Here is a 17,997-nt window from a genome sequence, read left to right on the forward strand (position 1 = left end):
TATATATATTTATATATTTATATACACACATACATATACACACACACACATGGAATAGAAATGCGAATGGATGCAGTTATGAGATATACTCAACTTAAAATACAGCTGTAAGTTGTGCAAAGATCTACATCAGATGAGTGAAGATAAGATATAAATAGAGCCCCTGGTAATACATTGACTGTATGTAGAAATTAAAGATTTTGTATGAAAGTTTATAATTTGCGTCACATTAAATTTATTAGCAGGGCTTCCATTTTTTAAGTGACAGCGCATGGCAATTTCTCAATTGATATGACACATCTTAATTAATTTGGGGTGCATAATATTATTATTATTATTATTATTATTATTATTATTATTATTATCATCCTTTAGTTATCAATAACATTCAATGACATGAAGGTAAAGATGGGCCCTGCCCAGTTGAGCTTACTATTTCAGAGGTGTGTCTTAATGATTGATACATAAGGTAGTGGTCTAGCTATTGTAGCTGGTGATGTGGAAAGTATTGTGTGACTTTAAGGCAGAAGCATTATCAGCCACCAGTAATAAAGCAGCCATTGACAACTTTGTGCAGCTTCCTGTGATGTGGTATAGTTGGAATGAGAAGAGACCGTGATAGGTGGAGATATCATAGATGAATTAGTCTTTCTATAAATGTTAACTTAGTCATCTACTTGTAACCATGACTGTCCTTTATTATTTATCTTAAATGAACCACCATTCTCTTCTGGTTTTGGAGTAGGCTTTCGTTTTTGTGCTGTGTGTTTTGTCTTGTGGTTATCCACTAGCTTGTACCCAAAAATTGTCGTTGGCATCATTAGACTATTATTGGAATGAATTAAACAGCAACAGGAGTGTAAATCTGAATAAACTGAGCGCTGTGAATTCATAACTTCCAGTAACAAAAAAACATCACTCTTCACCCCCTATACTTCACACTTTGGTTTATTTGATTTAGAGAGCAATTAAGTGTTGTAACTCGAAGCAACCAATTAGATAAAAGCTTTTGCCAAAACTCAGAAAGTGGCAAAGTAAATAAGATTTGTCAATTTCAATAATCAATATTTTATTCTGGTTTAAAAAATAAAGTAAAACATTTACCTAGAACAAAGTTCTGTAGCGAGAGCAGATGGATCCAGAAGTGCCAGGGGACTGACATCCTGCCAAGGCGGGACTCTGTCAAAAGTGTGGGAGATCAAGTAAGCTACAAAAAAACACTTAAGGAAGACATGGACAATTATGTAGAACGCAGTGAAAAGATGACATATCATTGAACTATAAGTATGCGGCATGCAGGTACTTCCTTATAATTTATAACTCTCTCTGTCATATCTCTTAAAATGTGCAATTTCAGTATGACTCACATCAACACCTCTTACAGCTACTTATTGTTACAGACGGTTCCCCTTCCCATAAGTAGAGCTTAAAATATACTCCTAATTAGCATGATAAGAAACCAGGCTTATTTTAAAGATATGGCAATAAAACTTTTAGTAAAGATAAAATAAAAAATATTTCCAAGAAGCAAACTTCAGAATCCAAATGGTGTATTAGTGTCTTACAAACTGACTTCAAAAATCATGCGAAACTTTACAAGTGTCTTTAACACTAGTAAAAGCATGTAAATGGGAATAAACCCCATACACATTTTTATTTGTACTTGCTGTCTTTTGGATGCTGCATTCTCCATTTCTTTGCGTTAACGACAAGTGAACAAAAGGGGCCTGATATATTAAGGGAAATAAAATAAGTGCCTTAGAACATTGGCAAAACCACGTTCCATTGGAGGAAGGGGGGGATTTAAAATGCGGGGACAGATTTATAGTTGGGATAGGGCATGCCCTAGATCAACTTTAAATTTCAGCGTAAAAATAAAGCTATCAAATATTTGTGTGCTACATGAAAAAACAACCAGTATTTAACTTATGTGTAAAATAATAAACTCATTTGCACCCCTTACGTTGTAACATGGTTTATCCAGGAGAAAACATACTCATTTTTTGCCTTACTTTCCTTAATGAATCGGGCCCAAGGAGGTCAATATAGTGTTCTCCATAAATCCCCTGTTGACACCAAGTGCAAGCTCCGGTCACCACTGCATTCTCCTAATGCCAATATGTACATGTATAAAAGTGTTTGTTGCATTTTATGTTTGCATATCAAGACCATTCTGCTATATGCAGTTTCCATTTGATATTTATTTTACTTTTTTCACCTTATATTTTCACAATAAAATACTTGGAATAAATCTTAATCACACAGACTATTATAAACAAGACAAATGTGTATTTATCTCAAATACAATGCAATAGTGTCATAATGTTTTTCTTACTAAGGATGTAATTTGAAGAATAAGGAGTATCCAGTAGATATACGCGCTGTTTTGATTACCTTCGCTGGATAAAACCTCACTTACTATATTAGCTTTCATATATTTTTCCAAACACGCTCATCTCAGATAGACCTACAGATGACTATCTGATTACTGCTGCTTTCCTTTATGGGACCGGTGTTGTAGTTCTATCCACATTCAAACTGTCTAAGCATCGCTTATTTACAATCCACTCCAGTCCTGATCAGGGTAGCAGTAAAGCTGCATTAAAAAATAATGCGTTCATTTAATTCATATAACCTGTTATATTATGTTATATCCTCTTATTATGCTACAAGACAGAGTCTGGATTTAAATCGCCTCAACACTTAATTAGCCTGTTTTTCATTATTAATTCAATTTGATAAAATAGAAACAGCCTGTGCTAATGTGTTTCACTTGGTAATTAACACTGTACAGTAACTAATTTCTTTCAAATACAGCACTGACGACCACATACAATTGGTGAACTGTGGAAGTCTGGCTGTAACACTTATACATTATAAGATGACTTTTCTTATTAATGTGTTCCTACAGTGATGGACAACAGGTAGCCCTCCGAGACTTCACCTCCGGCCCCCAGCTCCTTCCTGCTTTATTGTCAGATTTGTTTGTTATAGCTTCTAATACTTGGTTAAAATGCCTGTTGATTTGTTATTACAAATAGATCATGTTCTTTGATTAAATGTATCGTTTTAATTTATTATTGCAAAGGTTTTGAAGGTTAGGGGACTGCCCAGGGTGTCCTGGATAACCCCAAGCACGTTGAACTCCCTTATCTCTTGCGCTTATAGAAACTCTGTTTTCAGTAGTTAATTTGTGAAGTGCCCCTACATTGAGGTAGCATTTCTGTGTAATGTCTTGCAAAAGGCAGTGCCCAACTTATGTTCTATCATTGACATTCTCAAGGGTATCATAGCAATGTATGGCTGCGTGGTTCCTTTAGAGGAACATGTTTTTATAGTGATTTAAAGTATCCAAATGATCTAAACACTAGTGTCAGCAGCCAGAGGTATTTAGGTTGCTCTCCTGGTTGCAAGCAGGTATGGTGGCCTATATGGTTCAGATTAGCAGAAAAGCACATCTGGCTGAACTCACTTTAAAACTGCATTATATGCAGCAAGTAACAATAACAGAGCAGATATCATCCTTGGGGAGAATAGTGAGACACTAGTTTAGTCAGCAGCACAATGCTCTAGTTATTAGTTTATTATCAATTACATTTCTAATCCCAGGTAAACCCCTATTGATTTAATATTCTTGCTACGTCAACCTCCCTCTTTAACAGTGTATTAATATTCAGTTTCACAGACACATTCCCCCGCACATCTGTAATGCACACCTGCCTCCTCTACACACACTCACAGACACATTACCCCCTCATATCTCTAATGCACACCTGCCTCCTCTACACACACTCACAGACACATTACCCCCTCATATCTCTAATGCACACCTGCCTCCTCTACACACACTCACAGACACATTACCCCCTCACATCTCTAATGCACACCTGCCTCCTATACACACACACACTCACATACACATTCCCCCGCACATCTCTAATGCACACCTGACTCCTCTACACACACTCACAGACACATTACCCCCTCACATCTCTAATGCACACCTGCCTCCTCTACACACACTCACAGACACATTACCCCCTCATATCTCTAATGCACACCTGCCTCCTCTACACACACTCACAGACACATTACCCCCTCACATCTCTAATGCACACCTGCCTCCTCTACACACACTCACAGACACATTACCCCCTCACATCTCTAATACACACCTGCCTCCTCTACACACACTCACAGACACATTACCCCCTCACATCTCTATTGTGCACGCACACACACACACACACACACACACACACACACACAGCATGTTTGCTTTTTATTTTATGCTAGTGAATAAAACATACAACATTTAGACTCACTGTTGTATTCAGCCAAATCAGTACTAAACAGATCCTGGAGCTAGATCAGAGGGATTCTTTAACATTTCTTAACATAAAAACAAAATAGAATATATTGACAGTGCTGTTCCTATTGCTCTTGTATTCCGTTTTTCAAGCTGTTCTGTTCATTGATCTATGTTGTCTCAAATTGACCCATTTTTACTATTATCCTCCCATGTGAACACCTTCAACACTTTCACACATTAGTTCATTGCTCAATATGTTAATGCTCTCCCTATTTACATATGTATTCCAATTATTCTGTCATTGACAGACTTACTGTATGTATCCACCTCCTATCCTCAATGACGCCATGTGATGTTCCATTACTCTGCAGAGCCACATTTTGCACTATACTTTATCTCCCATTCATACTCATATAAATCTGTCTGTTTTATGACTATTTTTCTGGTACATGATAATCATCTCTCTACCTGACACCCGTGTCATTGGAATCCACAGCATGTGTAATTTAGTATATTTTCACAACCCTCTGTCAGTCTTCTTACCAGATCCCACACTGCTAGTTACTTCTTGTTCAGTTGTCCAGTCCCCTCTCGTCTCTCCGGGACCTCAGTCATAAATGTCACAACTCTTACAGGAAATGGTGGGGAGGAGCACGGTGTATGTATGTGTGGTACATTGGTAGGTGTTTTTCTTGATTTCGTGCTACGTGCTACTTTTCTTAAAGATGTAAGTTAAAAAAAAATGTGAAAACATCTAAACATCATATTTACCTTTCACCTTAGCCAGCATTTAGTCTATTAAGATTTGTTCAGCAGTGATCTGTATTGCTAATGCTTTTGAAGTGTAAGAAAAAGTAATAAAAGTAAGTAATATATATATATATATAAGCATCAATTTCCAAACATATATATTTGCTAAAATATATCCCACCTTCCCTTTGAATGTCAAGCAAAATGTGCTACGTCGCAGGGACGGTCATAATGTTTATTAACTCATTAAACTCTGTCCAAAACTTGAATTTTAGATTTGGATGGATGGTTCCTTTATTTCTCAGTATATCTTCTAATGATCACTGACATGGAAAATTAGTTCATTTTTAGATTCTATGACGCACAAATCATCCTTTCAAAGCTTTACAGGTCTGTTTATTAAATTACTAAAGCCATATTTCTGGAGAAAATTGGTGTTTTAGTCTGAGATGGGGTTTCGTCCTATACATAAAAGGGTCACTGCCAGCCAAAATATTCACAGTCTGGGATAGACAAGCACGGGGAAGGCTAGTTAAGAAAAGATTGTGGCGGTTCAAGTACCAGGATTGGCGATAACAGAAAAACGAAAGAAAATATGTTTTATTTTGTGAAAAAAACATTTTTCAATAATTAATGCTTTTAAAATATATATATATTTTAACACATGCTATTCTATTTTCTAACTAGTAACGCATGCACATATTACCTCAGACTGACCCAGCGAAGCAATAAATTAACCCTTACCACTCTGGGCCAGTATCGCTGAGGCAGCTGAGTTTCTATCTCCGTGATAAGAGGAGACTGAAAATCAGCCTTATTGTCATATTTTCATAAATGGACTCCTTAGTGGTATTCTGTACCGTAATAAGTATACAGTACAGCAGGAGAAATAAGATAAGTAGCAATCTGCAGTTGTCTGTAAGAACAGTTACTAAGGATTACACCAACAGTGGCGCATGCAGGGGGGGTTTCTGAGTCTCCAGAAACCCCCCCCCCCTGCGCTAACTAAGTGGCCGCTATAGCTGCACTGTCCTTTACAGCAGCCGCGGCGCTGTCAAAGAAGCGTCCGCGGCGGTGCTGTAGTGTATGCAGCACCGCCGCGGACGCTTCTTAGACAGCGCCGCGGCTGTATAGGACAGCGCTGAAGAAACGGAGCTGTCGCGGGGGGTGGTTTTTTTTTTGGGTCGGGGGGGAACTCCCCCCCCCGACAATCCTCCGTTCGCCCCTGACCAAGCAGCCATACAAACTGAGACTAAGATGTACACTAGCATGCAGAACAAAACAAGTAGTAGTTAACATTAGGAATAATCTGTCATGTTGTTAAGAAGAAAACCTCCAAGTCAAAGGGCGGAACTCAATTCAGCAGCTCTCAACGTGGCATTAATTGTACTACCGTTAATATGGTAATTTTAACCCTGATTTCTGCTTGCGGCTCCCTGAGCTGCGAGCAAAAACCAGCGTTAAAGATTACCGTATTAAACGGTAATAATGCGCACTATTACCGTAATTTCGGTAATAGTGCGCAGGTCGCGTTACTTTGGTCAGTAATGCGGCCAATTGAATTCCCCCTAAAGTGTCATATCCCATGTGTCTAGAAACTAGATGCTGTAGTTGGCAACCATGCCCAAATGGGATGTACCCAGTGGCGGATTCAGGGGGGGGGGGGGGGGGGGGGCGATCGGGGCATTCGCCCCCCCTAGCTGCAAAAAGCTAGGTCCCAGCCGCCGATTAAAACGGGAGGGGCGGGGCTAAGCGCGGGTGGGGGGCGGGGCTAAATGTGGGCCAGCCAATCAGAGTGGTCCCAGCCGGCGACCACAACGGGAGGGGGCCGGGCCAATCGCGGGCGGAAGGCGGGGTTAACGCAGGACAGCCAATCAGAGCAAAGGAGGGGGCGTGATTATGCAAAATCGCCCCCCCCCTAAACATAAAGTCTAGATCCGCCCCTGGATGTACCAGGAAATGCAATATTTAATATTACCTTACAAATGACGGTCACCAAACATATTGAAAACAAGGACATGCCAGCATGGTCATGATCGTGTATAAACATGGTGGACTGCCATGGATGCCTATAGCTATGACTATAGAGGAAACCTCAGTAACTTTCAAGAGAGTTGATTATCTGGGCACATTTGGCAGGGGCTACAGGACACCTTCACTTGCTAATTTTTCATGAGCAATGGTGATGTCATCATGGAACATTATCAGCATAGGTAAACAGTTGTTCCTTTTAACCTCACTCCGGGCCTGATCCATTAAGAGGCACAAAATGTATTGTGCATTTTTAAAAAAAATTGTACATAAATCGGACATACGCATGTTCTTATTAAACGAGGAACAAATGTAAAGATATGTCTGATGTTGAATACAGATATAGGTACACTTTGCTCTAACAATACACTGCAGGATACATCCAATACATATGTGGAATATAAAGTCCTAACAGAAAGCACAGAAAAAAACTATTCAGTTAATGTCACCTTTTAATAATATAGTCATAATAGCAAAACATAAAAAAAGTTAATTTTTTTTCTCCTTAAAATACATTTGAGGATGTTATGAATATCTAGTGTACATAAAATGCATTTTTACAGTTACTCCTGATTGCAGACACAAATTCTAGAATGCATACTCAGTCGTCATCACTAGTAATCAGCACTTACACCAGACCTGTAGGTGCACCTGTAGGTGCAAGTGATACGACATTAAATCACGTACCTTTGAGATGCCCAAAGCTTGAATCGGATTTAGCTGTGTGCACTTGAGCTTGGCATGCCCTTACTGTACATTGACTACACACATACAAATAGTCCCATCCTCATCTCGCCCATGAAATCATAGACTGTAGTAAGGGCTCGAAGATGCAAATGGGCATGCACAGAGTGACAGCATTTACGTTCCTTAATGAATCAGGCCCTCCATGTTTATTGCTTTGTCTTATATCCAATTACCAATATGCAATATCCTCATTAAGTAAATATGAATCCCGCCTCTCTTTCTGGCTCATTTGAACTTAATTTTTACATTGAAATAAATTCCCTAATGCAGGTGTTGTATTCCTTTGATATATCATGGCGTTGTAACATTTCTATAGTTGAAATGATGGTCTTGCCAAAGACATTTTCTCTTAACCACTTCATATCCAAAATAACTTCTTTAAACTTACCCAGAAATCTGTATCTAGATTTTCTTGGGAAAGCAGACTAGCTATCCTCAGCTATCCTTTAAAAATCAAGGAGAAATATAGGCCTGACCTGCTTCAGTATCACCATACTCTGAAAATTTCAGCCTTCACCAATAGAAATCTCAAATAACTGTTAGGTGCAAATGGAAGACGTAACCTGCAAAGCCCTCTCCTGACATACCTCCTATGATGCCCTAAAAAACTACACCTTCTGATTGATGACATCCTCCTAGTGTGGCCTATGGCCGTAAGATATTGGACTAAACCATGCAGAAGAAAAATAAATATTTCCAATCAAACCAGAATAATATCTAGATTAGTAGTAAAATAATGGATAGGAGGGGGTGGGCATCCATGCTTTCAGGCACCTTTACTGAGGTACTAGATTGAAATATTTTACTGGACGGAGGTGACATTTCCAACTCCCCTCTATGGCATTTTATAGCTTTCTCCAAATCAGACACTTCTCTACCTACTCTTTACTTCTACATTAAGCAGCCCATTCTGTATGCCCACTTATATGTGCCCTAATATCCAGTCCACCTTGGAATTTAGCTATTTGTAGATGGTATGTATATTTCAACCAACATTATCCCTGTATTAAACATTCATGTGTGACCCATTGGAAGAAGATCTGGGTATCCATGTGGATGGAGGGATGGTACTCAATCTTTACAATCATTGGAACCCTCTAAAGATGTACTAAACCCATAGTCACCCATTAAAAACTATTTTTAGACTAAATTAATTCATAAAATGTCCTCAACCTTGTCTCCACCATATTTCAGAAACCTCACATCTGTCACTATTGTCCAGTTAACATAGTTTTTGTTTATAGCAGCTTTAAATGTTTCCCTCCAGATTAACAAGAAGGCAGATCTAATCAGCCATTGCCCAGAATGGAATTATCCTAATTCCCCTGCTCATGAGAAAGTTATTACAAGGGTTCAGTTTTGCTACAAGATGGAGACACGCCATCCTTTCCTCTCCACAGGTTCAAGCACTAAGTAAGGCTTCATGGTGGGAATTTTGTGTTGTCCAGCAAATTAGTGCCTCAAACAAAGTATAATCATACATTTCATGTTCATTGACATCTTCATAAATTGAATATCTACAAACTCAACTCAGTGAACTTACTGTCATACTAATATAATGTGCTTGTGGCTTTAATGTTCCAGCGTTATCTATTTTGTTTCCTGTATTTCCTTCTTTTACCCTCTGTACCCAACTACCACAACATTTCTATCATTACAAATTATTGAAACACAAATTCTCCAGCGTGCATGTATTATGCAATAGGGCCTGATGTTGAATTTCCATTGCCTCGAGTACCAAAAACACCACAAATGATGTCATGTAACGTGGTAGCTCACAGACAACTCACACACATAAAATTGTTTGTTTCTGAAGACAAAGCTGTCCAACATGCAAATTGTGCTCTGTTTATTTTGATCTTTTGGTTGATTATATTCAAGTTTTTGTTTGTTTTTGCAGAAAGAGGGAGGAAAATTATCTATATACTATGATGACTTTGATGGCCAAAGTCTTATTGTCTTTTACAAAGTTTAAAGAAAAGAAAAAGACTGGGACCTCTGTGGTCTCCCACCGACACAATTCTCAAATAAATTTTATAAAGATAAAAGTCAACATAACTGCTAGCTATGAGAACCCACTTCTAAGTGACTGTGACCTGAAGTGTCAGAGAGATCCATTAGACGCTCAGCCAATCACAAGCTTTTGCCCACACTAACCAATTGAGATTGGGCAGAGATTAAGGAAAGTCTCATTGGATTGCAAAGGCAAACTTTTAGTATTGCATACAACTTTTGTGCTTGCCAAGCTCTACATTTTACATGCAATATCCATCAAGCAGGCAATGTCATTGAATTGGGTGACATTTTGGGGTGCCATAAGCGGAACTTTGGCAAGCAAATCTGCCCTATTTTTGCATGGGTGAAAGTCCCACCTATTGTACCAGTCTGGATCAGTCCCTATCCAAGCTTTACAACGACACATCGGATGTGACTTCATTTTCGCCGAATCTGCCCTCATCTCTTTGGAACCTGCTACCTCACTACATTTATGGATGCACCTTCTCCTTCTTGTTTAACATGTAGTAGGGGGTCTAGCCTTTCCCAGCTTTATTATCAATTTATATATTACTTTCGGTTTGTTGTTGGCAAATATCCCTGAAACCTGATTTGTTCCTGCTCCACTTTCTGTATTATGAGCAGTTTTGAGGTATTTTGAATTGGGGGAGGGGGGGGGGTGGGGTGGTCCTGGTTTCAATAAATGCCACTGTTTTGAATAAATGTGATTAATACATAAAAAAGATCAGAAAAATTGTCATTTCTAACATAAGATTTGTTATCAGCTTCTTTACAGTAAAGTGACATCAAATCTTAGTATATTGGAATAATGCCATTTTTATAAAAAGTTATTTATATAGTGACTACATATTATGTCTTTGGAGTGTGGGAGGAAACCCATACAAGCTCAAGAAGAACATACAAACTCCACACAGCAGCATTTTTTTTTTTGCATTTTATTCATTTTTACCTTACATTTGTGTGAGTGGGTTACACATTTGAATGTATATGGAAATAACAATCTTAAACCAAATAAGCTACAGGTGTTTTGCAGTTTACTATATAGGAAACTCTGATGAATTATTACAATGATACAGGGCTCACGTGAAACAAAAAAGCTAGTATGTTGCCTTACTGAATTAGGTAACATTTTGTTTACTACTTTAATGGAACCATAAACTTAAAATACATGCGGCCTTATATAATAGAGCTACTAATAGCATTCACAAATATCATCATCATCATCATCATCATCATTTATTTATATAGCTCCACTAATTCCGCAGCGCTGTACAGAGAACTCATTCACATCAGTCCCTGCCCCATTGGAGCTTACAGTCTAAATTCCCTAATATAGACACACACTCACACACATAGACATATACATACAGACAGAGAGGTAGACAGAGAGGTAGAGACTAGGGTCAATTTTTGATAGCAGCCAATTAACTTACCAGTATGTTTTTGGAGTGTGGTAGGAAACCGGAGCACCCAGAGGAAACCCACGCAAACACAGGGAGAACATACAAACTCCACACAGATAAGGCCATGGTCGGGAATCGAATTCATGACCCCAGATAATAGAGCTACTAAGAACATTCACAAATATATATGTAAAAGTATCCATTACTTGACAGACCTTGATGTATATGACATGTGACACTCTATTTACATTCGCTATGTACACAAGTGTTAAAAAACAAACAAAAAACAGCATTCTGCAAGCGTCCTTCAGCTGGATTTTTGATAGGAAATATCTACCCTTATGACAGTGGATCCCAAACTTTTTCAGTTCAAGGCACCCTTAGGGTTTCCATAATTTTTTCAATGCACCCCTTAGCCAAAATAATTACCAAGTAGTCCTTCGGCTTGCTTACCACTGGCCCTGGCCAAGGCACCCCTGTGAGATTGCCGAGGCACCCCAGGGAGCCTAGGCGCACAGTTTGGGAACCACTGCCTTATGATAACAACTTTAGCTTTAATATATTTATTTCTGATAAAGGCCCATTGTATTTAAGATTAGAGGTCCTTTTATGAACAGGGTTGATAAAACTGTATTTAATGTATAGCCAAAATACCGTCACAATCTCTGAATGCATTTATCATGCATGATGAATTGATCACTGTAATTATGGGGCATATTTATCAAAGAGTAAAGAGCCCTATTGCCCTGTATCTTTTATAGGGCTGGCTGGATGACTGTTGTCATCTTGTACTTCTCCCATAGTTACACCCACTGCATTTCTGTCTGACTGTTGTTATCTTGTATTTCAGCCATAGATACACCCACTGCATTTCTGTCTGACTGTTGTTTCGGGGTCTGACAGTAAAGTCCTATAATGAGTCTTCGGCCATAGAACAGCATCAATTCTGATGCCCAGTCACATTATATTACTCGTGTGGCCCTAACTTAAGAATAAAGCCATAGATACAGCTTGCTATATTGTACATTGTATTGAAAATGTACAATTGGTTTACCATTTGGCCATTCATTTATTTATGCAAGTTGCATGTTATACTGTTAAATAGCTTTAATGATTGTGTTTTAAAGAAACTGTACTAGTGTAAAATAGGTGCCTCTAAATTTAAATCATATGTATTCCTTACCCTGGCATTTAGTCTGGTGAATTCAATGATTCTTTATTAAAAAAATAAACATAAACAAAGGCACCTCACTCTTTCAGTAGGACATACTGGCCTGGAGAGAGTGAGGAGGTCTGTGAATGGTTTCTTGCTTTATTTGGGACTCCCCCTCTGGTGTGTTGAAAAATCCGGTAAGCGGCCGGGCAGGAAATGCACGGACACAGAAACATGCTGATGTCATATGTCGACTTCTTATTATCTTAGAAGCATTTACTAATTTTACTTGAAGGGCAGAATTCCTTCCTGGTTCCATACATGGCAATCAGATACAGTCCTTGGATCAATCAACTCAACTGCGTAAAGTTCTCACTATAACTATTGATAATATTCCTTTTAAAAAAGGCATCCCATTCATTTTAATATCTAGCCTGTGATTCTACCATTACTACTTCCCTTGGCAGTGAATGTCATCTAACTACTATCACAGTGAAAAATCCCCCTTGTCACCTGTGCACCCTCACTGTTATGTATTTGAAAACATTGTGGCTGGATCACTTATAAATAACTTATTGTAGTAATATATTTAAATTATTAGCGCAGTGCGGCAATTTATATCATTGCAAATGTACTGATATTTTTTTATATTGTGTGTATTTCAGTATAGGAAATGTATTGATTTCTAATGTATTATGCCAGGCTAGAGGAAGTCTATTTTGCTGAAAGCTCAAAAAGCTAAGTAAGTCTTTTCATTTCAGAAGTTACAAACACCTGCTTTAGCCTGAAAGCCCAGCAGGAGGTCATTACCTGTTGTCATGTCTTGTTAGATTTGCTGATTGCATTGTTAGGAGGTATCTGAGGAAGTCACAGGTTGATGTGAAAGTTAAATTGTGTTAAATGCAAGATAGACAAACTACATAAATAATGCATCCAGCAATTCATTTAGGAAATTGATGGAAATTTTGTTAAAATTGCGTTAATTTCACGTTTAGAGAAATATCACATCCTGATGTTAAATTGCCTGATAGGGTATCAGACGTTTCGGTGCCTGGTCGGATCAGGGGGCTGGGCTACACTCTGACAACTTCTGTATTAAAGGCGCTCTGTTTTACCATGTAATGTATCATTTTCCATCTGACTTCTGGATCACCACCAGCACCACAAACTGGTGTGTAAAAGTTCTTGTCAGCATTCTTGAGCAATAAACCATCACTGCTTGAAGATTCTGCCTGTGACTATTACCTGCTGTATCCTGTGACCAACAGAAAAGAGCTTACATTCTAATCGGTTCCCCGGCTGTTCTATGTTGAACCCAGCATCTCTGTGTCATTCTTGACCCACTACCCAGCTGCCCTGATCCATAGTAAGCATTCAGGAACTACCAGCCAGCCCACAGCAAATGAACATTACAGTAGCTACACCAACTAACTCGAGAAGTAAGCGGTTCTGGACGCCGCAAAGGAGTCCAGTGGTAGCACCCGAATTCTCCTACAACTACTGTGCAGTTTGAATTCTTAGTCGGTGAGTGTCTGGTGGCAAGGTGACACCAGTAGGAGTGGTCAGTAATGGTCGGTTACTGAGTGAGAGGGAAACCAAGATAAACTATGTAGGAAGGACATCCCTCCGTTCCTCCCCCCCCCCCCTCCCCTACAGACCAGGTGGCGAAGTGACCCCATCTGGTCACCGACATTAATTAGGTTACCTAGAAGGCTGTCTGTGAAGGTAACACAAAACTAGTTTGCCAAACCTTTCATTGTAATTTGAACCATCCATTAATTTATTAGTGTTTTTTTCTGAACCCTCTTATGTTCTCCTAGGTCTTTATTATACACGGTTACTAAAAACTGTACCCCATATTCAAAATCTGGGGGTATATGTACTAAATTGTATGTTTGAAAAAGTGGAGATGTTGCCTATAGCAACCAATCAGATTCTGGCTGTCATTTTGTAGAATGTACTAAATAAATGGCAATTAGAATCTGATTGGTCGCTATAGGCAACTTCTCTTTTTTTTTGGAGCCCACAGCTTAGTAAATTTTCCTCTGGTCTTAAAAAGTATTTATACAATGTTTGTTCTTGAGCATTTATGTCCCACTTTATGCCTCCCAGGATTAGCTCTTGCAGCAACTGCCTGAACTGTGTGCTGTTACTCAGCTTATTATCTACTAGTATACCTAAATACTATTCCATCTCAAATAACACCAATTGTGTTTAGTTTAATGCAGTGATGGGCAAACTTTTTCAGGAGCGGGCCAAATAAAAAAGAAAAACTTTAGGCGGGCCAATATAATTTATTAAAAAACTCAAATATCGAAATATATAATACAAATTTTTTGAATGGGGCGGGAGGGTGTTATATAGCAGTGTTACTTCTATAAGTGCAGCGATCGTACAGACACAGCACTTATTTCAGCAGGTTGTTGCAGATCCGTCTTTCTGGTGAGCCACTAACTGACAACACAGCAGCCAATCAAAATCCGCCTTAGTATTTGGCCCAGCCCATCTCTTCTCACATGACTTTCAGCCATTAGGGGGCGGGCAGGTGTTTGAGTGATTGACATACGAAGTGTCCTTTTAGGAAGGAGGATGAAGTGTAATGGAGAAAATAGCTGGGAAGGCATAAAAATGAAGGTTCTGACACACAGCGTCGGCCCTAATAATTTTATGCATATTTTAATGAAATTATTTAAAATATTGGTGGGCCGGAAAGAACCTCTAAGTGGGCCGGATCTGGCCTGCGGGCCGTAGTTTGCCCATCACTGGTATAATGTATAAGTAGCACAAGCATTAACATGAGGTAAGCACATTACCTGACATTTTTCTACATTGCTTTTGGTCTGCCATTTCTCTGCCCAATTCATCATTTCATTCAAGTCCATCTGTAGTGACTCAATATACTGTCTGTGCTTTAACCATATAAAACTTACTGCTGTCTGCAAATATGGTCACCTTACTCACTAGACCTTCTACAGGATCATCAATAAAAGGACAGGGTCAGGTACTGATACCTTAAACCCACTCTAATATTAACTTTAGTATAACCTGAATATATTCCATATACTTGGCCACAGGGGCATCAGGGAAATCTCCGGCGGGCCCCACTGCCTGAGGGCACTGCCCCCTACGGGGCCCTCAGGGCGTCCTGACTGTGTCCTCTGAAAGCTGAACACATGCCAGCATTGTTAAAGTGTACACCCATGCAAAATGCAATAATCAGAGCTGTGACTGGTGTTATAATTCTATTAATTCCCTGTCAACGCAGATCTAGAGACACATAAATATGGCGCTGATGGCTTAGTCCACAGCACATTGAATGAGACAAGAAAATTTCCAGGAGCTGGAAAGTGACGTGGTGACGTTATCCTCATAATACTGACTCAGCTTTGGCTTGTCTGTCATAGAATCATACTCTGACGCTGCTGTTTACTGCGCTTGTTAGTAGATTATGGCTGCACTGTAACCCGTGTGAGAAAGTTGTTCCTGAGCACACTAGTCTCCGCTACCAGCAGCCTATCTCCCACCAAAAAGAAGAGCAGGGGTAATGCCGACTCACTGACCACCTCTCCCAGCCCAGAAACCACAGCCGTGGTTTTCAAAGTCTTATAGAACATTTTAATGTCGGCACTGAACTGTGTGCACTACTGTACCCAAGCATGCCAGATTTTACCTACTGAATGTCTTTTAATGTGTGCACACTCACTGCACAAAAAAGGCCACAATGTCCAGGTTATGGAACTAAGCAACTCTGCATACTGGTTGGAAGTGCATGGTGTGACTTGTAGTTAGAATACCAATGTAGCACTACAGAGTGCCTAATCCTTTGAGGCAACATGACCATGCTTATCTGGTGAATGGCCACCCCTCTGGGGACTAAGGCAGGCTTTATACAAATAGACCAGACAGAGCCATGATCAGAAATCAAACTCATGAACCCAGTGCTGTGATGCAGAAGTGCTATCCACTAACCCACCATGCTGCTCATATACCGATGAATGAGTTACGTGGAACTGTATCAAAATCCAAATAGATCACATCAAATGCATTGCCAATATCCAATTTACAACTTACTCTCTCAAAAAAACTTATCGGATTCCGGGTCACCATCAAAGTATTTTCAGACCACAAAGCACTCAGGCAGCACTGCTGATATAATTAATATTGGGGGTATGGTAGGTAAAGGTACTGGGGTGCACTGCTGCTATAATCATTTGAGGACAAGTATACTCATGTGGAGTGAGATTGCTACTTTTGGTAACTTATAGGGGCTCAGTGATGAGCGCCGAACATCATTGTTATATATTCGGTTGCGCTCATTTCTCGGTGCCCTCACAGCTCATCTTTTCCTCACACTTCTATGCGGGTGCATTGTGACAGAGTGCCTTTGTGACCAGTCCAAAGGAACTCCGCAGCACATAACCAGCCCCATAGAGGCAAGTGCAGACTGAATCTGGCAGGTTTTATGGCTAAATATCCAAAACAAAATGAAGTACTGTCAGCGCTCTGCAATAAATCCACTGTTAGTTGGAACTCAACCTTTCTCGCTTGAGATATACATTCAAAGAGAAACAGCAGCAACATCACCTGCAGGGGTGAATTTCCATTTATAAGTATATGCATAGTCAAGTTCCTTTCATATATAAAATTCAGGGACCTTCTGGGAAAGCATGTTTCAAATTTATCATTGTCAATAAGCCAGTGCTAGAAACATTAATACTTCATCATTTTAGTGCTGTAAGACCAGCAACCTAAGCACTTAAATCAAAATTAAAAATGTATTCAATAAATATTGTATTATTTATCTCGGAAACTGTAATATTTAAGTACGACATCCATGCGGGAAGTTGACATTAAAGTTACTTTATCACTAGTAAATGCATTTCAGCATTCACAGGGTTTATTTTTAGGCATATTAAACATACAATATCTGTTGTCTTATATAAAACTGTTACTAATAAAATTCATATATATATATATATATATATATATATATATATATATATATATATATATATATATATGAAAGTTTCAGGAGCTCATCATAACTGAAAATATTTAAGCTAATATTGTAATTATAGTGGAACAGTTTTGTTCCTATGCACAGTAGACATGTTGGACCATGTTGATTCATTAAGGAGAGCATGGAAAAAAATGAGTAAGTTTTCTCCAGGACAAACCATGTTACAATGAAAGGGGTGCAAATTAGTTTATTATTTTGCACATAAGTTAAATACTGGCTGTTTTTTCATGTAGCACACAAATGCTTGATAGCTTTATTTGTACACTGAAATATCAAGATGATCCAGGACATGCTCTACTTTAACTATAAATCTGTCCCTACATTTTAAATGTATCTCGCCCTCCAATGCAACATGGTTTTGCCAAGGTGCAAATTTAATCCTTTTCTTTTGCTTTCCTTTCCTTAATAAATCAATCCCATTGTATGTAAGCATATTGACACAGCAGTCTGCCTTTTGCATGAAGTGGCTGACAACAGAGAACAATAGCTTGGAATCAGCTGCAGAGCAAATGTAATTCCAATGTATAACATAACAAGTGCTCTGTAAAGATGTGGAAAGTTTTAA

General features: G+C 38.9%; 1 protein-coding gene across 1 annotated transcript in view; it reads right to left on the minus strand.

Moving 5' to 3' along the window:
- Nucleotides 1-17,997, minus strand: part of IL2RB (interleukin 2 receptor subunit beta) — a 106,624-nt gene that overhangs the window by 21,105 nt on the left and 67,522 nt on the right. Inside the window, exon 2 of the mRNA XM_075183064.1 lies at nt 1,105-1,179. Within this exon, the coding sequence (XP_075039165.1) occupies nt 1,105-1,162 (58 nt within the window). The 5' untranslated portion in view covers nt 1,163-1,179. The remainder of the gene's footprint in view (nt 1-1,104; nt 1,180-17,997) is intronic.

Source organism: Mixophyes fleayi, chromosome 8 (genome assembly GCF_038048845.1).
Source record: "Mixophyes fleayi isolate aMixFle1 chromosome 8, aMixFle1.hap1, whole genome shotgun sequence".
Classification (NCBI taxonomy): domain Eukaryota; kingdom Metazoa; phylum Chordata; class Amphibia; order Anura; family Limnodynastidae; genus Mixophyes; species Mixophyes fleayi.